Source organism: Nansenia antarctica (assembly GCF_963989245.1).
Source record: "Nansenia antarctica genome assembly, chromosome: 19".
NCBI classification, from domain to species: Eukaryota; Metazoa; Chordata; class Actinopteri; order Argentiniformes; family Microstomatidae; genus Nansenia; species Nansenia antarctica.
The window spans coordinates 22,006,184-22,030,163 of NC_137692.1; the positions used below are offsets into that span (position 1 = coordinate 22,006,184).

A 23,980-nucleotide genomic window follows, 5' to 3' on the forward strand; every position below is an offset into this window, starting at 1 on the left:
GTGAACTGCCTCCCACCCTCATATATATTTTGCTTGAGGATGCTCCAAAGGTTCTCAATAGGGTTGAGGTCAGGGGAAGATGGGGGCCACACCATGAGTTTCTCTCCTTTTATGCCTATAGCAGCCAATGACACAGAGGTATTCTTTGCATAATAATTTGGAACGAGGTGTAGAGCCCATGAAAACAGAAACACAAGACGGGACAATGTTGTTGTTTTTTTTTAAATGGCTGTTTAATGAGCTGTGTGGAATTTAAATGGCTCCATTGGGCAATAACTGTTATTGCATACATTTTGAGTCAAACATTTAATGATTGAGCTACTTCTTACAGCAAACAATAGGACAATATCAAAAAAAAAAAGTGTCAGTGCTTCATGTTTTCTTTCTTATCTCTAACATCACTGGAAATGTTAGAGGGAACTCTCATATGGGTGGCTATAGAGTACTGGATAGTTTTACCTGAACTACATTTTTATCTGATGTCAGCAACCAGCTGCCAAACCCAAAGACAAGAAGCACACACAGCGCTGTTTCCACACTTGTACTTTTTAGTGTGCAGACATTAACACCACATATAGAGAGCAGGGTTGTATCCAACCCTGATAGAGGTTGTTTCTCAAACGCACAGACAGTATATATACTTATATTTATAACTTAAGCTTCTTTACAATCGTTTCGCTGATCGCAGTGGGGGGGGGGGGGGGGGGGAAAGGACGGCCGATCGAGCAGCACGTGTTCCTACCTCCCTCCCACCACCTGCACGCCACCAGCGAGGCTTGGGGTTAGTCACAAGAAGAGTTGTGTCCCTGGAGATTAGCAGAATCTATGATGGATTCTACTGAAAACTCTGAAAACATTACTTTTTAACACCGGGATGGAACTACGCAGTGCGCACTGCTGAAATAGAGACAGAGCCGACCTCCGTTCGCGAGCCTAGACGCGCGTACACAGAGACAGAGCCGTCTCCGTTCAGAGACATGGCTGATTAGGAAACACAAACTTCCTCCGTTCAGAGCAGTGCCGTTTTTTTACTCCAGCCCAAAAAAGATGAGGTGAACCAGATTGTATTATTATTATTATTATTAATAATAATAATAATCAGCAAGTGCTTTAAGACACCTGTTTTAATGTTTTATTCAATAGGGAATAAATAAATAACCCAATCAAAATCTAAAACATGACACTATCCACGCCTTAATAACTCCCCCCCTTCTTCACATGTGGCCCTCACAGACTGGGTGGTTTTCTGCCCAGATGCTAACAGCTGATGTACACAAGAGGGTAGAATATGTTGAAGCGACCCTGTCTAATGCATTGACAAACAAAAAGTCATGTGGTGGAAAAGCATGTAGAGAAATGGCGCATACCCCCAGTCCAAAGAAGACCAGCAAACACTGTCAACACCTCAAAGGCTGAAATGTCACCTTCCTCTCATGGTGAAACACCTGAATAAATAATATCAAGCTGATGTGTGCCTTTGTGCCAGGTTTGCAGGTTCATAACAACTGTCTAGCTATCCGTTCTCATCTATAACATCCCCTGTGCCTACTTGTACATGGAGGGCACGGCCATTGTAATGACACATGATCCATCTCCTTCATGCAGGGCATAGAGGGATGTTCTCCCTCTATTCCAAAACACTTCCTCAGACTCTTTACTGTATACATTTCACCAAACAGCAATTCATATCAATGTTTCCAGACAGTTTTGAGATATCATCATCATCATCATCATCATCATCATCTTCCACCTGTGATAGTCAAGTTTGAAAACAGAGCAGTGGAGGTAAAAAAATATTGTTACACTAATAGTCATGATGAATTATTTTAAGGCCAAAAATAGGAATTGAATTTAAAACTTTTAAACTGAAACCAGGAGACCAAAGACTTGAACATTAAAAGCCTCTGCCCCCAAAACGTAATGTAAAACTCAAAGCCATAAAAACAGACAATCCAGCTCTGCGTACATTAACAACTGGAAAAAAAATAAAATGTTCAGAATCTAATTTTAGAGTTGTTGTTTCTTTTCGTTTTTTTCACTTTGGGAGATAACTCTTGCCTTGTTCGTGGTTATCTTTTACTGAAACTGGTCACCAACTATTTATGCTGCCTTCAATTTCCACCACAAATTAACCCATTCCTGCCAGGGGTAAACAGATCCTGGACACAAACATCTGAGCACAGAGTAGAGTGGTCCGTAGCCAGTGGGGGCGAGTGACAGGGTTGCATAGTGGGTAGTCGGGTCGTGGAAGCCCCTGACAACTGTCTGCGCTTTCATTCTACAGTCCCAGACAGCGTGTCAACAACCAATGGCATTAAGCCAGAGCACAGAGTTGTCAGCCAATCACATGTCAGACCAGAGCACAGCCTTACTGCCCTTCTCCACGCTGACCACGTAGGCTCCTGATGGCGACCAGGAAACAGAGTTGATGGCAGAGCTGAAAAAGAAGAAGTCCAATTAGCACTAAGCATAAACAGTCAAACAAGACTGGGTGGGTGGGGGGGGGGCAGGGTTCGAGGGGGGGGGGGGCAGGGTTCGAGATTAACTTTTTTTACTTGCCCAGGGCGAGTAAAACATTTGCCAGTTTTGTTTGTCTTGCGCGACAGCGACGGCGCTGCTGGATCCTGGATCTGTGTATTGGTGTGCAGGAAGAACGACAGACGGTGCAGGAGGCCAGACCAGACTAGATGATCGTGGAGTGATTTTACAAACCCGATATTAACATACCCGGCAATTTTTTTTACTTGCCCCGGGCAATCGGGCAACCGTTAATGTCGAACCCTGGGGGGTGGTACTAGGTCATGTGGGTTGGACTGGGATTTCTAGAGCCCCAACGAGAGAGATTAAACTCACCTGTGGTTCTTGTCTAGGGTGCGGTCCAGCTTCCCTGTCAGAACATTCCACACATACAGAGTTCCGTCTGCAGAGCCCCCTGCCACATAACTGCCATCAGGACTGGCAACAAAAATAATAAGGTTAACAAATAGTTGTTTAATGTTACAGCAAAATGAATTCTGAGTGGTTAAGTCAACGCTGAGTGTTTTACTTACCTATAGGTCACTCTGGTCCAGTCAGCACCACACTTGAAGCCCTGAGCACTATGGAGAGATGGAGAGAAAAACGTTGGTGAGAAAACTTGTGGTTCTGCATATTCAACAAAGGGTAAATAAAGCTAGGGATTAATCAGGATAACCCAATAATAATATAATAATAACCGTTATTTGTATAGCACCTTTCCTGCAAACGTTGCAGCTCAAAGCGCTCCAATCATTATATAAATCATCATTTAATTATTTAGTCATTTAAAGGCAACATCAAAAAGCTGGGTTTTTAAGTCTCGACTTGAACATCCCTAATGTAAACTGGCAGTGCATTCCACAATCTGGATGCATAGAATGAGAATGCAGCCTCACCGAATCTCTTCTTTTGTACATGTGGTACAATGACACGCCCCCTACCTGAAGGTTTGTCTCACAGCGTTGCTGCGCAGGTCGATGATCTTCACCAGGTCGTCCCGGGAGCAGGTGAGCAGCTCCGTACGGTCGTGGTTCAGGTCCAGAGACGTGACCTTGCCCAGGAGCTCCAGCTCATGGACAATACTCTCCGCTCTAGATGTCAGACCAAAGACAATACTCTCAGCTCTAGATGTCAGACCAAAGACAATACTCTCAGCTCTAGATGTCAGACCAAAGACAATACTCTGAGCTCTAGATGTCACACCAAAGACAATACTCTGAGCTCTAGAGGTCACACCAAAGACAATACTCTGAGCTCTAGATGTCACAACAAAGACAATACTCTGAGCTCTAGATGTCACAACAAAGACAATACTCTGAGCTCTAGATGCCACACCAAAGACAATACTCTCATCTCTAGATGTCACACCAAAGACAATACTCTCAGGTCTAGATGTCACACCAAAGACAATACTCTCATCTCTAGATGTCACACCAAAGACAATACTCTCAGGTCTAGATGTCACAGCAAAGACAATACTCTGAGCTCTAGATGTCAGACCAAAGACAATACTCTCAAGCTCTAGATGTCACACCAAAGACAATACTCTGAGCTCTAGATGTCACACCAAAGACAATACTCTGAGCTCTAGACGTCACACCAAAGACAATACTCTCCACTCTAGATGTCACACCAAAGACAATACTCTCAGCTCTAGATGTCAGACCAAAGCCACACTAGAACAAATCTGCACAGTGCATGACAAGACAGTTAAAACAACTCCAGAGTCCAACCCTGATGTGATGTTTTTATTTCCTGTAGTTCTGCTTTATGTGATTTTTACTATGTCCTGTAATTCTGTTTTAAATTGTTTATAACACCTGAGGCCGTATTTCCCCTGTGGATCTACCTGCCCAGGGACTGCTGATGTCATTTAGCTACCCAGCTAACAATGGCTGTCCATTGTTCCTTTTAAATAAACGAATAAATAAATAAATCCCAATACTAAACCTTACACTAAACCCCAAAACACCCAAAACAACTAACACCTCAAAACCGCTAGATTCCCCGAGTCTCACCTGATGTCCCAAAAGCGCACTTTCTTATCGAAATGGCCGCTCATGACACACTGTTCCGTGCAGACGATGTCGTTACAGCTGGATCCAGCAAACACAGTCTTCATGCCTATGACAGGGAAAGTGTGTGTTTAGAAGTGAGGACTGACCTGACCAAAGAGTCCATTCTACAAAAACACAAATCCAGTGGGGGGTAGAACAAACAAACAAACAAACATTGAGGGATAAATTCACGGCCAAACTATGAAAATATGCTTCAACCTTTCAAAAAGCCATTTAGGGGTGGATTACAAGGGAAACAACTAAAGATCGAGAGGAATGTTAATGAAATTCTACAACAACTGGAGAAAGAAAAAATCTACTCTTACAAACTTTGCTGCGCAGGTCCCAGAGTTTCAGGGTCCTGTCGTAGCTCCCAGAGACGATGCGTGCGTTGTCTAACAGGAAGCGGGCGGCAAGCACTTTCCCGCTATGCCCTGTGAGTGTGTGCTGGAAGACAGGAAGGAGTGTAATTGAGGATTGAACTTTATTTTAATACAGCGTTCCCACACCTTCTGAAACATCACATTCAAGCACCTTTCAAGGACTTTCAAGACTCAATTCCCTCATATTCAAGGAGCCAACACGGCGTAGTTTGAGACAGACCTAGATGAGAATTGATATAATAGGAACTATCCGCTCACAGACAACAATTAAAAAGAGAGGCTTGAATGTGTGAACACGAGATGGTCTCTTGCCTTCTCTACCACAGCGCAGCAAAACAATATATTGTGAAATATGTGTAAAGTTAAGCAATACAGAGACTTATTTACTACTTGACGAGCTAAAACATTAAAAAAAAAAATATATATATATATATTTGAGAGAGAGAGAGAGAGAGAGAGAGAGAGAGAGAGAGAGAGAGAGAGAGAGAGAGAGAGAGAGAGAGAGAGAGAGAGAGGGGAATTCAAGCACTTTCAATGACCCATGTCTTTTTTCCAAAAACCTTTAAGACCTTGATTATTATTATTTTTTAATTCACAAACTTTCAAGGCTTTCAAGGACCCGTGGGGAAACCCTGTTTTAATAATGTCTCGCATCAGATGGGAAAGTGTGTGGTCTGGTCTCAGCATGGACATTTGTGATCATTGGCCCAACCCCATAACCAGAGCCTCATTCTCCTTTGTGATTGGTTAATATTGGATGTCCATCATCACTGTGCACCTGTGGCCTTTCAGAGAGACAGACTGTGAGGTCATCCTGTCTGTCAGCAGCCCCTGTGTGCCCGACACTGCACGACTGGAGCATGCTGGGATGAGAGCAGGGGCTGCTGGGAGCCAGTGGGCAGCTGGGGGGAGGTTGGGCATCAGACCTTTTACATCATCACATCATCGACCAACATCATTTGACTTATCTGGGTTCCCACACCTTCTGAAACATCAAATTCAAACTCCTTTCAAGGACTTTCAAGACACAATTCCCTCAAATTCAAGGACCCAACATAGGCATAGTTTGAGACAGAACTAGTTGACAAGCTAAGTAAAAAACATTGGAATATTTTTTTTTTTAAATTACACAGAGAGAGGGGAATTCAAGCACTTTCAATGACCCGTGTCTATTTTCAAAAACTTTTAAGACCTTGATTTCTTTTTCTCAAATTCACAAACTTTCAAGGATTTCAAGGACCCGTGGGAACCTGTTACTCACAAACACCTGAAAGCAGATGATTTATAAAAGGTACCAATGTTCATATGGCATATACATACATTGATTGAGAACGAGTAACAGAGGTAGGTTGGGTTGGGCATACATACAACCCTACATATTTTTACAAATTTTTATATAATCAGTGGTTCTCAATTGGTCTGGCTTTGGGACCCACGATTTCCCATGGTCACTGGCCAGAGAGAGAGATAGAGAGATGGAGAGAGAGGGATGGAGAGAGTCAGAGAGAGAGAGAGAGAGAAAGAAAGAGAGAGAAGGAGTAGCCTGGTCCTAGTTCAGTTTTAACTTCTTTTTTTTCTTTTTCTGAGTGGGGCAGTCCCACTCATATTTTCTTTTTTCATTGTGATAGAGATAGTAGAGATATGACAGGAAGGATGGGTGAGAGAGAGAGAGAGAGAGAGGAGGGATGACATGCAGGATATGTCCGCGGCCGGAATCGAACCGAGAACCCTGCGGTTACATGGTCAACGCTTATAGTCCGCTACGCCAACTAAGCGCCCCCAGTTTTAACTTCTATGACAGTCAGGCCACAGTCGTCTCTACAGTAGGAGTTGGATGAAACACACACACACACACACACACACACACACACACACACAGTAGAAGTTGGATGAACCACTTAGGCCCCATCCCATTTCCCAATTTTTTACCTCTCGTTTCGGAGTGCCACTCGCTTTTTCGTCTTGCCCCTCGGAACAGACTCACAAGGGGTAGTAGAGGTTGAAAATATTCCCCAATTAAATGGGACGACCCTTCAAGACCCTGATACTTCATCAGTAGTATGATAGAATAGTATCGACGGGATTCACGATTTGTTCACACTGAAACTTTGTTTCATACTATCAATCGATCAACAATCGAAGTCAACAAATCAAATAAAAAAAGAACAATGCTTCATTATCTGGCCAGTTCATGACAGGCTAGCAACCCATGCTTATACCCTGCCAGTCTGCACTGATATAGGACCGGTAAGAAAAGTGCAACAACTTTAACGACAAACGTGTGAGGAAAAAAAGGTCAAACTACAGGAATTCCTTTGCTTGGCAACGTTGTGTAACTTTGATTAGCACCCAACAGCTAACTTGATAATCACACACACACACACACACACACACACACGCGCACACACACACACACACACACACACACACACACACACACGAGCTCAGCAGTAACAATTCACAATGAAATAGATAGCATACCTTTTCTTGTCAACTGATAAAAATCCATTCCAAACAACGTCCTATGAGAAGTTAAATAGTAGATGATTACTCGCTGGCGTTCGACACGTTAAATCCATAACATGAGTGGTTGTTGCGTACTGTACTCTGGCATGGGCGCGTGAGGGAGCTGCCCCCCAGAACAGCCCTGACTGAAACAGAGGCATGCTAGAATGCCTTTAGATTAAAAAATCTAATCTGTTTACGAAGCAGCATGAGGTCTTGAAGCGTACTTACTCTCAGTCTGAAGTCGTCCACAGTCCAGATCCTGCTCGCAAAGTCGTTGGACGCAGCAAGCAAGTAGGAGCCCTGAGAGAGACAAGAACCTCCAATCAGAAAAAACAACAACAACTATTGGCCTTCTCCGACATCCCCTAGTCCTTAGACATGTGTAAATCTGAAATGATTGGAGATAGACTCTCTATAACTTTATCGATTGGAGTGTTACAGTTTCTTTAGCTGTGTAGTTTTATTGAGTTAATACCAATGGCTACCAGTCTCTCAGAGAATTGAATTCAAAATCCTCCTGATTACATACAAATCACAAAATGGTCTTGGACCAAAATACATATCAGATCTCCTCCCATCCTATATTCCCGCAAGGTCCCTAAGGTCAGCTGAGACTAATCAGATAATCATTCCAAGAGTGAAAACAAAAACACGGTGAAGCAGCTTTCAGTCACTCTGCTGCATGCTCCTGGAACAAACTCCCTGAAGAAATCAAACAGGCCCAAACCCTTAAAATATTTAAGCTAAAAACCTTCATGTTTTGCAGCAGTTATGATTAAACACAAACACTTCTATCAATGTCTTTTTTCCATTAACTATTGTCTAATTCAATGTTTTATCTATTTACTTCTTATATTTGCTTTTATTCATTGTAATTTTTATTTTCTTACTATGCTCCTCTCCTCTGTATTTTTTTGCCTTGCCAATGTCTGGTCTAAAAAATAGCTGAAATGGAAATATGTTGAATTGAAAAATTGTTGATGTGTTGAATACATATTTCCCCCACTGTAGATATACGTGTGTGTGCGTGTGTGAGTGTGTGTGTGTGCAAGATGAGAAAGAATCCACCTATCCCATTGGAGGGCAAGGTAGAACTACTACCATCTTGCTCTAATTACCACCTAATCTAATCTAATCTAATCTAATTCCAATCTCTTCCTTCCCTGGTGGAGTGAACAGTAAACCTGGGAACATGAGAATAAGATGGATGATGACATCATCACTCACCGCACTGTCAAACTCGATGCTGGTGATCCCAGCGTTGCTGCCTGTCAAAGATCCCTTCGGCTCACAGCGACCTGCGCACAGAAATGCAGAGCAGCACTGAAATATTTGTTTTCATTTTTTTACAAAAAATACATCTACAGTAATTTAATTTAATTTAATTTAATAAATTAAATCTATAATTTATTATTTAAAAATGTAATTAATACATTAACAAATGTTCTGATCCTTCTATCTAACTGTCAGGCAAATTAGATCAAATAATACATAGATCACGCTTGGATGAGAAGGGATCTGGGCAATCACACCTATAACATCTGTTCACTAACCTGCAGATGTGGAATAACTATATTGCTCTCAAACATGCTCATCTATACCCACCGGATTAAAGACTATGACGTACCTGAGACCACCTCCCACAGTTTCACTTTGCGGTCCATCCCACCTGTGGCTAGGAGTCGTGACCCAGGACTAAAGCGCACTGCGTTCACCTCCCCGTCATGAGCTTCCTGAAGACACAAGATACACACAGGCTTACGTTCGGCAAAGACAAATCGTGAGGTCATAATGATAAGGTTCTATCTCCGTTTAGGGTAGTTCAGAGATATTGAGCGTCAACATTTTTACATTCCATTATGTTTTGAAGAGATGGAACCTTTGTATTTCATGAATTACTAACTCAAAGATTTCAACATTTTAAAAATAACACCACACAGGCATTAATAAACACCTAATGGATGAGATTAAGTGAAAAAACAAAATTTTGACCAAATGGAACATTATAATTCTAACGTCACGAAATGCATATATGCTATACTAAATCTATTAAGAATCAATTATATCCACAACAATACTTACAAACACATGTAAGGCGGTGGAGGGGACGCGGACGTCGGCACACACTCCAGAGGACGCCTCTGTGTTTTCAGGCGAGCTGCCGAACGAATTCCCAGAGCGCCGTCTGCTGACAGGGAAGGAACGCTGTGAGTGTGAAACCCTTCCCACAATGCAACATCTAAAATCTCTTCAATCTAAACATTTACAGGAAAATAGAAGAACAACAAAAACAACCGTATGCTTATAAAACTGGGTCCACTTGATTAATATGCAGGCTGGGTGGGCCTTAATGTAACCAGGGGGAAGGAGTTGTTGAGTAGCTCCCATAATTGAGTCTGGCTGTAATTCAGTTGGTGGTAAAATCGAGGAAATGCAATCCGGAAATAGGCTAGTTCCACCCACCTGAGCAAAACACCCATACAGAAACAAGTGAACCCACTCACAGCATGACATGCAACGGTCCGAGGGAAGCCAATGCCGGGTCAGAAAGCAGAGCGATGGGAGGAAAAACATTCTTCATTTTGTCAGGAAGTAATGGATTTCAATCATCTTGCATCATGTGCTGCTAATACGTTCATGGCCATCGCTCAACCATACAACATAGGCCTACTGATACATAGAGCTCTCAGGTCCTCTGATGCTGGTTTTCTCTGTGTACCACATGTACAAAAGAAGAGATTTGATGAGGCTGCATTCTCATTTTATGCACCCAGATTGTGGAATGCACTGGCCAGTTTACATTAGGGATGCAACCTCAGCAAATATGTTCAAGTCAAGACTAAAAACCCATCTTTTTTAAATATTGCCTTTAAATGACTAAATATTGAAATGATGATTCTATAATGATTGGAGCACTTTGAGCTGCAACGTTTGCAGGAAAAGTGTGATACAAATAAAGGTTATTTATTATTATTATATTATTATTATTATTATTATTATTACTGCTTTAGGAAGGGAAGCCTTGAAGAAAGAATTTGTAATTATCAACAAAAAAAAAGTCAGTCTAACAACAGACAGGTAGAATTGCTCAAAACTAGAAGCTGAGCTTTTGTTATCACAGAACGTACACTGACCTCTTGTAAGACCTCACACCACAAAATGTGTTAGCAAATATCTTGTAAGTTGTATGTTAATGAACAAAACAATGCAATGTTTGTGGAGAGAGCCCATTCCAAACCAATGATCAGCTTAAAGATTCACGGGAACCATTCAGTACCAGTGTCATGCCAAATTTTATGGTTAAAAAAAGAAAAGAAAAATAATTCGGACAAAACGTTCCAATCTTTTCCACTAAAGCCAGATTTGATGATGCCATGATGGGTCTACTTGTTGTTCAATATGCTATGCAGGGTTCCCACGGGTCCTTGAAAGTTTGTGAATTCGAGAAAAAGAAATCAAGGTCTTAAAAGTTTTTGAAAATAGACATGGGTCATCGAAAGTGCTTAAATTCCCCTCCCTCTCTCTCTCTCTCTCTCTCTCTCTCAAAAAAAGAAAAAGATATTCAAAAATGTTTTACTTAGCTCGCCAACTACTTCTGTCTCAAACTATGCCGTAGTTGGGTCCTTGAATTTAAGGGTATTGAGTCTTGAAAGGCCTTGAAAGGCGCTTGAATTGCATTTGATGTTTCAGAAGGTGTGGGAACCCTGTCTAATGTCTAGCATACACATATACACACACAGCTGTGAGCCCGGCAGACACCACACACTGGCGTTTCACCTGGGGTCAGAAGGGAGGAGTCCAGGCCGCACAGACTCAGACACGCTGCAGACAGACAGAGAGAAGCCATCAACAACAAGATGGATAAACACCCACCAGAGAAGAGCATGGGACCCCCAAATCAACATGAGGACAGACGTAAAAAGAGAGACCCACAGAGCAGGAAAGACCCTGGACAGTGGACACAAACACAAAAAAACACAACAGAGCAGTAAGTCCTCAACTTACATACCCAAATATGTTAGATATCGAGTCCATCAAGCCACCTGGAGGAGGTTGGGAGGATAAACGTTTACTACAAGAAAGGACAAAAAGAGAGTTATCTCCTTAAGTGATGATGCGAGATCTCCTGCAAACAAAACGAGAGTTTGGGTTAATCTTTGAAAAACATGTTTGGGTCACAAAGGTTCTCCCAACCTAGGAGTGCGGTTCGGTGGTCTGTTAAGAGGAGCCTCTCCGGTTGCTTTCCCAGAATCCTCGGCAAGAACCTCGATGTCATCGTCCCTAAGGAGGACAGAAGAATCAGAATCAGAATTGCTTTTGTTACATCGACGTACGGATACAAAGAGTACAATTATTGGGTACAGGTTCATTACGTTGGCATTGCAGCAGAAATCCAAAATGAATAAAAGAATAAGCAGGATATAACTTAACTTTTTAAATAATCAGTATTTCATATTGTCACATTTGGTCAACACATTTCTCGACTCATACAACTTTTGTATAAAATCATAACAATATCACAGAATAACTCTTGCTGTCACCAAACAAAAATAATATAGAGAAAAGGACATCTAAAATAAAAATTAAAATAAATAAAAAAGCACCCATAGATCACCTCTTACACTCATCCAATGTGTTAACTTCAGTCTTACTACTGATCAGCAATATATCCCAAGTAGCCTCCCCATGTTGCTGTGTATTGTTCAGTTCTGTCTACAACTTAACTCTTTAAAGATACTCATTAACACAGATTACTCCAGATCTGCGAGACTCTATGTTGCTGTGGTTCTAACAGCGGTACTCACAGGTCAATGGGCAGAGGCTCTTTGGCAGCGTCTGCTAGCTCCTTCTGAAGTTTCGCTTGTCTGCGTCTGTCAAGTAAAAAAAGAAACACGTGACGTTAGAATTATAAGGTTCCATCTCCATTTTTGTCAAAATTGAGTTTTTTTTTTACATAATCTGATCCATTAGGTGTTTATTAATGCCTGTGTGGTGTTATTTTTAAAATTTAGAATTTTTTAGTTAGTAATTAATAAAATACAAAGGTTCCATCTCATAAAACATAATGGAATGTAAAAACTTTGACGCTCAATATCTCTGAACTACCCTAAAGGGAGATAGAACCTTATAATTCTAAGATCACAAACTGTCAAATGCACCAATTAACTGTCATGTACAGTACACTGCGGTGGATTTAATTGTAAGCTTGTCTGCTGAGTGCTGACCACCATCCATTGGGGCACTGTGTAGAATAGATCCACAGTTTGGTCCCCTTTGCCACTCCTTTTCCCCTCTCATACCTGCAGTCTTTCTCGTTCTCTGCGTTGAGGCGGTTGGCCTCCTGAGCTTTCTCCGCCATCCAGCGGGACACCAGCTCCTGGTTGTCCTCCGTGGTACGACGCAGCTTCTCCTCCAGGGCGCTGAACGTGATCTGCAGGGCGTCGTACTCGTCCTTCAGCGTCTGATTGGCTCGCTCCAGGTCTTGGAGAGAGTTGCGCAGCTCTCTGCAATCCCCTTCCAGTTTAGAAATCTGCTGCTGGTGTTCCAGCATTCTAAACAAAGGACAAACGTAGAGGAGGAGGATGATGACGGTGTGACGACATGATTGACTGTGAATGCAAGAGGTACGACGTACAAATTCAATTTGAATCGGAATTCGAGGGACTCCCAAATCCGATGCTAAGGATCGTTAAAACTCAAAAGGCACACGTCACACATCACATGCACGGAAATTCGGAATAGAGTAGGGCTTTGACTCACTTGGCCTCGTTGCTTTGGATCTCTTTATCTTTCTGTTGAATCTGGTTGTTGAGTTCAATGACACTCTGGGCCAGCTACACAAGAGAGACAGAGATTCGGTCATAACATCCATCCAAGACAAGGTGGCTACAACATGTTTTTCTCGGCATGTTTTGCATCTTTGTAATGCTGTATGTAAAGCACATTGAATTGCCCCTGTTGTATGAAATGTGCTATACAAATAAACCTGCCTTGCCTTTTGTGCATACGCTGAGAGTTGCACATTGTAAAAACCTGTGCATCATAATACAACAGCTGCATTGATGCTCAAAACCTGTGTAGGCCTTTTTTGATCAGGAATCGATAAAGAATCGAAACGATAAGCAGAATCGATAATGGGTTTCAATAACATCTTATCAATGGACCTATCGCTAAGCCACGCCCCCCTTTGAAAACTCAGACAAACAAACAACGCTTCACTGACAGTGACTGACTGACCGACCGTGACTGAATGACATTCAATGACTTACAATGGCGGGAGTTGGCAAATTTCTGATTTCTGATTTACCACAGCAAGTAATAGACATGTTTTTTTAAAAGATGACAAGAATATTTTGCCTAGAAGCTTTTCACCATCAGATATTAGCGAGTTGTTTGTCCGAGTTTTCTGCCTGTAGAGACTTTTGCCGTGATATGATTGGACAATTTCTATTTTGGGGGGGCGTGGCTTGGCGATAGGTCCATTCCCATCCCTATATGTGCGTCAGCAAAACACAGACAACTCCAATCTTGCGGAGGCCTTTGCAGAGCAGTTACCAGGGTGTGTAGGGAAGCAGGCGGGTGATAAACAGACAAGAATGACCAGGCTAACCTCCCCACGTTTCTTATGCAGTTCGGTCAGCTCCACCTGGTGCTTGATCCGCATGTGGGCCATCTCCTGCTGTAGGGCGTCATGACTTCTTGAATCCGACCCAGGGCTGAAATACCAAGTAAAGTAAAACACTTAGGTGGCGTAGCGGGTTGACCCGCATTGACCATGTAACCGCAGGGTCCCCGGTTCGATTCCGGCCGGGGACATATCCTGCACGTCATCCCTCCTCTCTCTCTCACCCATCCTTCCTGTCAAAATCTCTACTGTATCTGTCAATAAAAATGAAAAATATGAGTGGGACTGCCCCACTCAGAAGAAATAACTTTAAAACACTTTACGTGCCGGACCAGGCAATGTTCAGGCTTCTGTTCACACCTAAGCCTGCCCTGTAAATTCCATGGAATCATACAAGGTCCTGACCAGGGTAATTGCCATGGAGACAATTATCATGTAAACTGCGTTCTCACACAGGGCTTTTTCACACCGGCCATGGAACCGTTCCCGTTTGCGTTCTGGAACCTCCGAACCTTTGGTGCTGTCTGGCGAACCAGCCCGCGTTCATACCAGTGCAACCGGAACCATCCGTGTCATCAACACTGGGTGATGAAGGGGCGGGATAAACAAAAACACCCACATATGGGGTGATATGACACACCCCACTGACGACGTGACTGTTCTACGTTTCGGTTCCCGCTTGAGAATCACTATTTTCTGGTTCCCGCTGCAAACCAACTTTTCAGGTTCCGAACCAATTTATTTTTCGGTCGAAGCACACCGGCCGGTTCCAGACTTGGTTCGCGAACGAGAACCGGAACGGTTCCTTGGCTGTGTGAAAGCCCTAAAAAATACACCTTACCCACCATCGACAGTTAACCTGGTAGGTACCAGGTTAGTTCTGAGGCACAAGTTGCCATGGTAACGCAGCAGCGATTTGTATCAGCCACATTCAGGCAACGGAAATTCACACTGAAATGATCACAATTTATCAAACTAAAGCCTGGATTTTCCTTTAGCAGCATTCGTGGAATACCCCCCTTGGTTTTCCAGACAGACTAAGCTTAATCCTAGACTAAAAAACATCTTCAATGGAGATTTTGCATTGAATGTGTGATTTAGTCCAGGACTAGGCTTGTGACGTGTGTCTGGGGAAACCCCCCATGAGTTCTGAAGGTGAAACTTACCTGATGTCATGTCTGTTCTGAAGGTCATATTTATCTGACTGATATCTCTCTGAAAGTACAGTCTGTAGGTCTGACTTCTCCAACAGACGGTTATCTGAGACATAAAAACAATCAACAAAGGTCCTTCAGTCACAACTTGCAGCACCACACTTTCAAAGAACACTTTATGGTTGAAAAGATATATACACAGTATGTTACGGTACATGTGGGAAGACGGTACATGTGGGAAAACTAGGGTTAGGGTTAGGTGCTAGGGTGCTAAGGTTAGGGTTAGGGTTAGAGTTAGACATGCCAGCATGTACCAAGTCGACGTAGCACCTAACCCCAACCCTAGTTTTCCCACATGTACCGTTTTCCCACATGTACCGTAACATATATATATATATATAATTTCACACGTTTATATGGTGGGTCACCAACATTGGTGGATAATCTCCTCGAAGGCCTGACTCTGGACACGGTCCCTCTGCTTCAGCTGCTCGGCCACGTGCCTCTTCCACGAGCACTCCACATGACGCTCCGCCATCGCCACCTGCAGAGACACACCGACGCCATCAAAAACTCTGTGTGGAAAAGGCATAATGTGTGAAGAGAATGACACCTGATTCAGAGGAATTGGAACCTATTCAGAGGATTCAATCAATTAACTCATGATCAATTATCCGGCAACAAGAGTCTTACAAATTGGCCCTAGCTCAAATACACGTTGAGATAGTTGGTGGTCCTGCTTTAGATGGTACCAGGCCAGACTTGTGTTGTGGGAATTCAAAAGGAATAATAGACTACAGAGAAATGGGTATTGGGGCTGTGTAGGGTAGCCTATATTACAAAATAGAGCATGTTGTTGTGTGTTGTTTTTTTTAAAGGCTCCGAAAACCATCAACCAATCAACAACAAGGGTCTTAGGAAGACAGGAGGACCACATCAACATGCATCTAGGGGACATGCATTTCCTTATGAGTTATTTGCAAAGTCATGATCTGAGGAGGGAGCGGCATCCATTTGCCAGAACCAGCAGGTACCAGCGTACAAACACACAAGCTGCTAACCCACAAATGTCACTTCTCCTAATGAATCCAACTGTGACAAGCCCCCTGGTAGGCCAGCTAAAGGCATCTTAGACTGTCTGTCTGTCGTTGTGTGACCCCAGATTAAGTGTAGCTAAGCTTAGCTTCCTCCAAAACGTGCCAGTAACCAACCAGGCTTCCGTAGCAGCTGGCTAAACTAGCTAGATGAATTATATGAAATATGTTAGATAGTAGTATTATAAACGATCACTACAATTCTCTAGCTATGGAGTAGCTAAGTTAGAAAACACATGACTTCCTGGATGACTACCGTTTCGTGACGTTAGCATTATAAGGTTTTATCTCCATTTTTGTCAAAATTGAGTTTTTTACATAGTCTGATCCATTAGGTGTTTATTAATGCCTGTGTGGTGTTATTTTTAAAATGTTGACATTTTTTAGTTAGTAATTCATAAAATACAAAGGTTCCATCTCACAGAACACAACGGAATGTAAAAACATTGACGCTCAATATCTCTGAACTGCCCTAAACGGAGATAGAACCTTATCATTCTAAACGGAGATAGAACCTTATCATTCTAAGCTCAGACCCAAAAATAAGCATGCAAGTTCACAACAACATGTCTAGACTGATAATATTAGATTCTAGAACCTTGAACGAACGAACGTTCCATGGCGCGGCTAAAGCTATTCCATTGCTTTATGACGTCATAATGGTGTGCGAATGTTACATTGTAACACATTTTCCTTACTGATTAAGAAGATCCCAATAGAAGCACTGTATCATAAACTATCCTAGCTGGATACAGTCATGTTTGACAACCCGTCCCATTCAATTCTTAGGGCATTCCAGCAATTAGACGGTTCCGGAGTGGTGATGTGCAAGGGGGGTATTCCATCAACATGGCTAAAAAAGAAAATCCAGGTTTAGTCTGGTAAATCTCGCGAGAGTTCTTAAAAATATCCCAGGCAATTTCTGATAAGTCTCGCGAGACTTGAGGATTTTCCTTTAGCGACGTTGATGGAATACCCCCCCAGCTCTCTAGTCTAAGATAACGTTGTCGCGATATTTTCGGCAGAAAACCAAAATTGAAAGCGTATCGACTCACACCATCTAAACGAGTCCGTTCGCACCCAATGCAACCAGTGCAATGTTAAAATAATTGTAATTTCTCCTGATGGTTAAGTAAGAATTCAACACAGATTAACTCGCGAGCAAAGCAGCTCCCGTTCTTGACATAATTGAGATCGTCTTCTTCTTCTTCTTTTTCCCCTCTTCCTTCTTCTTCTTCTTCGTTTTTGGGGGTTTAACGGCAGCTTGCTTTCCTTGGTGTTGCATTACTGCCATCTTCTGGAGTTAGTTAACAACTACAGTGTCAAGTTGGGCAGATTTTTATGGGCAGAGATCTGTGCCACTAGAATCTGAATCTGAATTACTGACTTTGAATTTGAATTACTGACTTTGAATTTGAATTGCTCAATTTGATTTTTTTTTTTTACTTTGAATCACAAGTTGGGCTGATTTTTCCCCATCAGTCCTGTTCTCTTATGAAAGCTGACCAAACATTTCTTGCCTTGTCCACTTCCTGGAAAGTGAGGACGCAACTTTGATAGGCATTTAAAAAAATAGAATATATAATTTAAAGTTCACTTAATGTATTGTGTGAAATCTTATTTAACCATTCATTTCATTTGATATTTATATTTATGCATTTGCAGCATTTTTAAACACCTTTTTGGGGGCAGTTTTGTCACTGTGATGTCTTGCTGAGGGCAGAGCCTGCACAGAGCCTGCATTTTAACACGTTCAAATTTTACTGTGTAATGAAATTATTTAAAAATATATATGAAATTAATATAATGAGTATACATACACATCAAATCAAGTTTTATTTGTATAGTGCATTTCTCACAAGATGTGACTCAATGCGCTTCACATGATGACAGAGCACGCAAAGCAGGCAAAGGTAAAAAAAAAACTGTACACTGTGCATCCAGGAAGATTCCCTTGCAGCCCTCTACTCATAGAGAGACAGTACTACCAGTTTGCCTACCAGCGCACAGCAGACCCCCGCCCCGGGGGACCCCAGCCGCCCCACACACCCGACCCACCCGCACATGTCCTTTAGATTTAACTTTAGAAGTATTTTTATTACTATTTGTAATACCCATCATCATTTGAATCAACACACTAGACTACTACTGTACATGCCAAATAATGTGTCCATAAAATGTCAATAGAATAGAAAGTAATAAACATTAAATACTCTACATTACAATCATCACTCAAAAGGGGCTCTCTCTCAAGGACAGTCATGAAAAACAAAAACACAGACAGCGAAGGTGTAAAACGATGACGCAGTAACAAGTGGGAATACAAACGATTGCCAAGAAGACCATTATAATAATAACGTTATTTCAAACATATGCTCCTGCTTTTGAACTCCCTGACTGTGATACTGGTTCTGCTCTGTAGATCTTCTGAGCGTGTTGGCCTGAGGTGGAGTAGTTGTATGAAAAACCCCTGGAAGAAAGGAAAGTACAAGAGCACACTGAATTAGACATTCCTGATGTATTTACTTTGCAAAGATCGTTATACCAAGCACCTACCCTGACCCTATGCTCTTACCCTATATTTATACAACAAGGTGTTCTGAAAGAGGACATTCAGGGAGCAGAAACTATTCAGTCAATCCACAAACCTTGTAGTGATAGATTCTTGCTGCCTATAGAAACATATGAACCCGTAGTCAAGACCACATAAGTAAGTAGCCTTAAGAACCGATGGTTCTCGAGCCTAATGGCCCATAGGGCAGGAGCCTCTCCATCCCCTGTTTCCGTAGCGTGAGGCGGCTTAATGTACAAGTTAGTACACCCCCTGGACATGACGCTGGTATGTAGCAGGGGGGGGAGGGGGGGTCCATGCCTGGTCCATGCCACCCCCCCAAGGCAGCAAACCTAGGGGAAACACTGAACCGTGAACATGTAGAATACATTACCCTGTAGGCACTCCTGTTGGGCCCCGCTTACAGGAACAGCAGAGCAGGGTTCCACCCAGAATAGCCAGACAGGAAGCGCCCCAGCCCATGTAGAGGCCAGTGCCGAGCTCAAACCTATGGGGAGACAAAAGACATGGTTAAATACTTACACTTTGTCTGGATTGCCAGTAAGTGGTTTTGATGTAAATGTACATGTTACGGTACATGTGGGAACATGGTACATGTGGGAAAACTAGGGTTAGGGTTAGGTGCTAGGGTGCTACGGTTAGGGGTAGGGTTAGGGTTAGGATTAGGGTTAAGATTAGACATGCCAGCATGTACCAAGTCGACGTAGCACCTAACCCTAACCCTAGTTTTCCCACATGTACCGTATTCCCACATGTACCGTAACATACATACATGTATGTGTGGCTAATAATCTCTCTCTCTCTCTCTCTCTCTCTCTCTCTCTCTCTCTCTCTCTCTCTATCTGTTCCATCTGAGCTGTCGACTCACTTTACTCCTCCAAAGAACGGATCGTAGAACTCTTGAACGACCCGCGCGGCATACCACGACACCGCGGCCAGGGTTAGGAGCCCTGCAGGGGAGAGGAAGCAGAGAGAGAGGACAGGAAGTGAGTCAGTAGAGATTGGTACCGGTATTATGAAATAAGGAAGGTGAGGTGATCATTCTCTCTGAGGGGGAGGGGGAAGAGAGAGACAGAGACAGAGAGAAAGAGAGAGGCAGAGAGACAGACAGACAGACAGACAGAGAGACAGAGAGAGAAAGAAAGAGAGAGAGAGAGAGAGAGAGAGACAGGGAGGAAGAGAGAGAGAGAGACAGAGAGAGAGACAGAGAGAGAGACAGAGAGAGAGACAGAGAGAGAGAGACAGAGAGAGAGAGAGACAGAGAGAAAGAGACAGAGAGGAAGAGAGAGACAGACAGAGAGAGAGCTGCCGGTTGGGGACATACCTGACAAGATGAACATGCTCCCACCTCCCAGAGCGATTTTACCCTTGGCCTGGTCAGATGTGGTGCCGATCTTAGTGCATTTCAGCCCCAACACCGACACGATGATGGACACCAAACCCAGGAGTAGAGCGATGATCATCAGCGCTCGACATCCTTGTACGTGACCTGAGCGACATGCAGACATTGAGTTATAGGCTTCGACATAAATGGATTGACATACAGCTTAAAATGGTAAATGGACTGCCCTTATATAGCGCCTTTATCCAAAGCGCTTTACAACGGCCTCTCATTCACCCGTTCACACACACATTCACACCATGCAAGGTTGCTACCATGCCCGGTCACTGGGAGCAATTTGGGGTTCAGTGTCTTGCCCAAGGACACTTCGACATGTGGCCAGCCAGGGCTTGAACTGCCGATCTGCCAACATTGCAATCATTAGACGGCAGCTCTACCTGCTGAGCCACAGCCACCCCGCTTCAATAGAGACAATATGTAATGTAATGTAAGGCTTCCAGCCTCTGAATGTTCAGTAGGCTACTGTATATCATATCACCAACAAACAGATCTACATGGGACACTTCAATCAAATGGAACCATGCACAAAATCTGAATGACGGTTGGTCGAAGGCAAATTACTTTTACTTGAGTAAAATTTCACAGAAGTACCAGTACTTCTACTTTTTGAATATATGACTATTAAACATTTTTAAATGTTGATTTTGACCATGACCAATCATTTGACCATGAGAAGATAATATCATCCCAATACAGTGACAAGGCATTTCTCAAATAAGACACTTTACACCAATCAACTTCTTTCACATGAACCGTCTGTTTAAAAAAAAAGCCTTTGGATGTGCTCTGTTGTTGGTCCAGTGTTGGCTCAGAACTTACCTGGCAAAGCGAGCAAAGACTCAAAATCCTTGCAGTTTTTAACACCAGTGCTGTCCTCAGCACACGAATGCCATAGATTCTGATATTGCCGTGTGGATATGATGACGCTGCCAGAGACACTTGACATCTTCCAGTAGTCATTGGCAAGTGAAGCGCCTGTGAGCAGCCAGCTCATCACACACAACAGAAACCCTGTCAACTCTAACGCCGTCGACATTATCACCCACACACAGAGTGAGAAAGGTTCTTCGAAAACACTGAGAGACCACACGCAGGACAATAATGGCTTCAAGTGGCCAAAGGGTTGGAGCTATACTCTGTCTAGAATGTTCTGTTGTTTAGTTCCAGGTGAGTGAGGAAACTTTAGTCTTTGCTCATGGGCTGTAAAGATGTGAGAACCTCTGAGGTGATAGGACAAGATAGGTGATCGGTTGTCATGTGACTAATAAATCCAGAATTTTATTTCAGTTACCAGGCATGTGTTCTGACAACAATGTCATCTGTGTGCTCCGTGTCCAATACATTTGATATAATATGCCATTGGTGATGAACTGAAATGGAATATATAGTATACCGGTAATTACAAATGTGAATGTATTTAGGGGGGTAACACACATGATGAAAGGAGTACGATCTGTGACTGTCAATGATTAACCCAGCAATGATACTCACGACATTTACAATCCTCGTTACACTTCATGACCCGAAACTGTGACCAACATTGGCTTGCATTTGTAACTGTCAGTTATTTAACTGTAACTGTCAGTTATTTAGAAAAGAAACAATGATCTGCACAACTCCTCTCTCAGATAACTGCATGTCATAGTGTCATCCATCTCCTCATGTTGTCCAAGTGTGATACATCTCAAGAGATCTATGCTGTCCAATCATCTTAAGAGGCAGATAAAGAGGGACTGAGAAGCAGTATTTGACTACTGCTGTGGGCGGATATTGTGCAGAGACTTTCTGTCTGATTGGGGTGTCGTGATGTTAGAATTATAAGGTTCTATCTCCATTTTTGCCAAAATTCTGTTTTTTACATAATCTGATCCATTAGGTGTTTATTAATGCCTGTGTGGTGTTATTTTTTAAAAAGTTGACATTTTTGAGTTAGTAATTCATAAAATACAAAGGTTCCATCTCACAAAACATAACGGAATGTAAAAACGTTGACACTCAATATCTCTGAACTGCCCTAAACGGAGATAGAACCTTATCATTCTAAGCTCACGTTATGCGAATCACCTCTGACTCTGACACCTCTGACCCCTGGTCTCTCACCTGCTAATCCCAGTACAGTCTTGTACTTTTGGCACTGGACGGCACCTGAAGACGTGGCGGCGCAGGTCATCCACAGGCCCTCGAACTGCCAGTTGCTGGTGGTGACGGCCTCTGAGTGACTGCCCACCTTCCAGCTCTGGGAGCCTGTGCAGCTGGACTCCAGAAACCAGGCCATCACTCCCAGTGACAGACCCACAACCTGGAAGGCTAACGCCATTGGTCCTTCCTGCCTGTTGGATAATGTGAAAGATAATACAGAGAAAAAAAATGTGTGATCAATTTTTTATTCATTTTTCTTCAGGGAATGGTACAAGGGAGTGGTAACATGTAAATGAACAAAAGAGAAATAGAATAACAAAATTCCCATAAACCTTCCACCCACCCCCCTCCTTCCCAATCTACCTTTACCCCAACAGTCCCCTTCCTCCCCCTCCTCCCACAAATGTCCCTCCCGCCAAAAACCTCCAACCCACCCGCGCCAATCACAGCCCCCCACCCCCCACCCTACAGGACCCTATGAATAATACAGAGAATTTTAACACTAGAACAGCCGTGCCTTTTTACCTACTAAAAGAGCCTCTTTAGAATGTAAAATCTGCTATTTACACACAACGACCACTAATTGGCCGCTTGTAAATTAGCCTGCTCCCTGCAGAGGAAAAACTGCAAAATAGCTTTATACTAGCTTATCCTGATGTGATTTTGAAAATGTAAGGATACTGGATGGTAGAACGCACATATCTATCTATTCCCATAATGGCTAACCACATGAAGCAAAACAACAGTTCAGTGGAAAATGTATACTGTATGTATGTAAATATAACATTAAGCAGTTATTTTCTCTCGGTCAACATTCAGCTATTTGTATCATTCTATTGAGCATTGAAGAGATGGTACATGATGTTGTATAGGTTCAGACACTAGTACTAGAATGAGTGTTCACAAGCCAAAGATGGATCCCTGAAAATAGACATTAATATTGTCAAGAAATTACCTGATTGGACAGAGGCACACCTCCCCAACCAGCATGAGCAATTAGCTTATTTAAAAAAAAAAAAAGTTTGTTGGCCTTAAACTGAGGACTGTGGTCTAATGAGATATGACATCGATCAACATTATATAATGAACCATACAGTCGACAGGCAAAAATGTGATACAAAGAATCGACAACAAAACTCCTCTAGCATCTCATTAAACCAATATTTCTGACAGTTCTTACCTACCGTAACTGTGCTTGAAAAGATGTGGTCTTTGCTGTTGAGTCCACAGAGTCCACAGTGTGTCCACTGTGTTGTTAAGTGGTATTTTCTGTTGTTTTAGTCTGACCAGAGGTACAGAATGTGTTCCTGGTGGGCGATCGACGAGTGGACATGTATTCCCACTGAAGGAATATTGGGTATAGGGTCAACGAACCCTTGAAATGACCTCCCCCATAAGCACACAAACCTTAGCATGTGGCTAAGTGCCCTGCTCTCCCCAAATCTGCTCAGTTGGCTCAAAGAACTGGCCAACAACAGACCCCGTCAACAAAAACAGACTAACATTAAACAAATATGAGCCATGGATAG

The 23,980-nt window shown here is 42.7% G+C and overlaps 2 protein-coding genes across 3 annotated transcripts; both read right to left on the minus strand.

Annotated features, from left to right (window-relative positions):
* Positions 1–238: 238 nt before the first annotated feature.
* atg16l1 (ATG16 autophagy related 16-like 1) lies at positions 239–17,107 on the minus strand. Its single transcript, XM_080548872.1, has 19 exons — positions 17,037–17,107; positions 15,677–15,788; positions 15,257–15,350; positions 14,076–14,181; positions 13,226–13,299; positions 12,766–13,017; positions 12,271–12,336; positions 11,660–11,746; positions 11,475–11,537; positions 9,548–9,650; positions 9,093–9,198; positions 8,693–8,763; positions 7,694–7,765; positions 4,901–5,021; positions 4,536–4,641; positions 3,459–3,608; positions 3,051–3,098; positions 2,854–2,955; positions 239–2,437 (listed from the first exon to the last, which is right to left on the minus strand). Exons 2-19 carry the CDS (start codon positions 15,780–15,782, stop codon positions 2,344–2,346), a joined length of 1,821 nt encoding a protein of 606 aa, XP_080404998.1. The 5' UTR covers positions 15,783–15,788; positions 17,037–17,107; the 3' UTR covers positions 239–2,343.
* A 1,044-nt stretch (positions 17,108–18,151) lies between these two features.
* cldn15lb (claudin 15-like b) lies at positions 18,152–23,781 on the minus strand. 2 transcript variants are annotated; one of them, XM_080549176.1, is made up of 6 exons: positions 23,636–23,781; positions 22,413–22,642; positions 20,235–20,399; positions 19,779–19,860; positions 19,284–19,397; positions 18,152–18,808 (listed from the first exon to the last, which is right to left on the minus strand). In XM_080549176.1, exons 2-6 carry the CDS (start codon positions 22,627–22,629, stop codon positions 18,703–18,705), a joined length of 684 nt encoding a protein of 227 aa, XP_080405302.1. In that variant the 5' UTR covers positions 22,630–22,642; positions 23,636–23,781; the 3' UTR covers positions 18,152–18,702. The 2 variants fall into 2 exon arrangements, with proteins under 2 accessions (XP_080405302.1, XP_080405303.1); XM_080549177.1 differs by having other exon boundaries at positions 23,632–23,781.
* Positions 23,782–23,980: the final 199 nt, after the last annotated feature.

Excerpts from the sequence above, each read along its gene's own strand:
- cldn15lb (XM_080549176.1), bottom strand. The coding sequence starts at position 22,629 with ATGGCGTTAGCCTTCCAGGTTGTGGGTCTGTCACTGGGAGTGATGGCC. Across the intron at positions 19,861-20,234 it reads GAGCATGTTCATCTTGTCAG|GGCTCCTAACCCTGGCCGCG; the intron begins GTATGTCCCCAA and ends TCTCCCCTGCAG. Across the intron at positions 18,809-19,283 it reads CCAACAGGAGTGCCTACAGG|GGGTTTTTCATACAACTACT; the intron begins GTAATGTATTCT and ends CCTTTCTTCCAG.
- atg16l1 (XM_080548872.1), bottom strand. The coding sequence starts at position 15,782 with ATGGCGGAGCGTCATGTGGAGTGCTCGTGGAAGAGGCACGTGGCCGAG. Across the intron at positions 11,747-12,270 it reads GAGCCTCTGCCCATTGACCT|GGACGATGACATCGAGGTTC; the intron begins GTGAGTACCGCT and ends TGTCCTCCTTAG. Across the intron at positions 3,609-4,535 it reads GTGCGCTTTTGGGACATCAG|AGCGGAGAGTATTGTCCATG; the intron begins GTGAGACTCGGG and ends TCTGACATCTAG.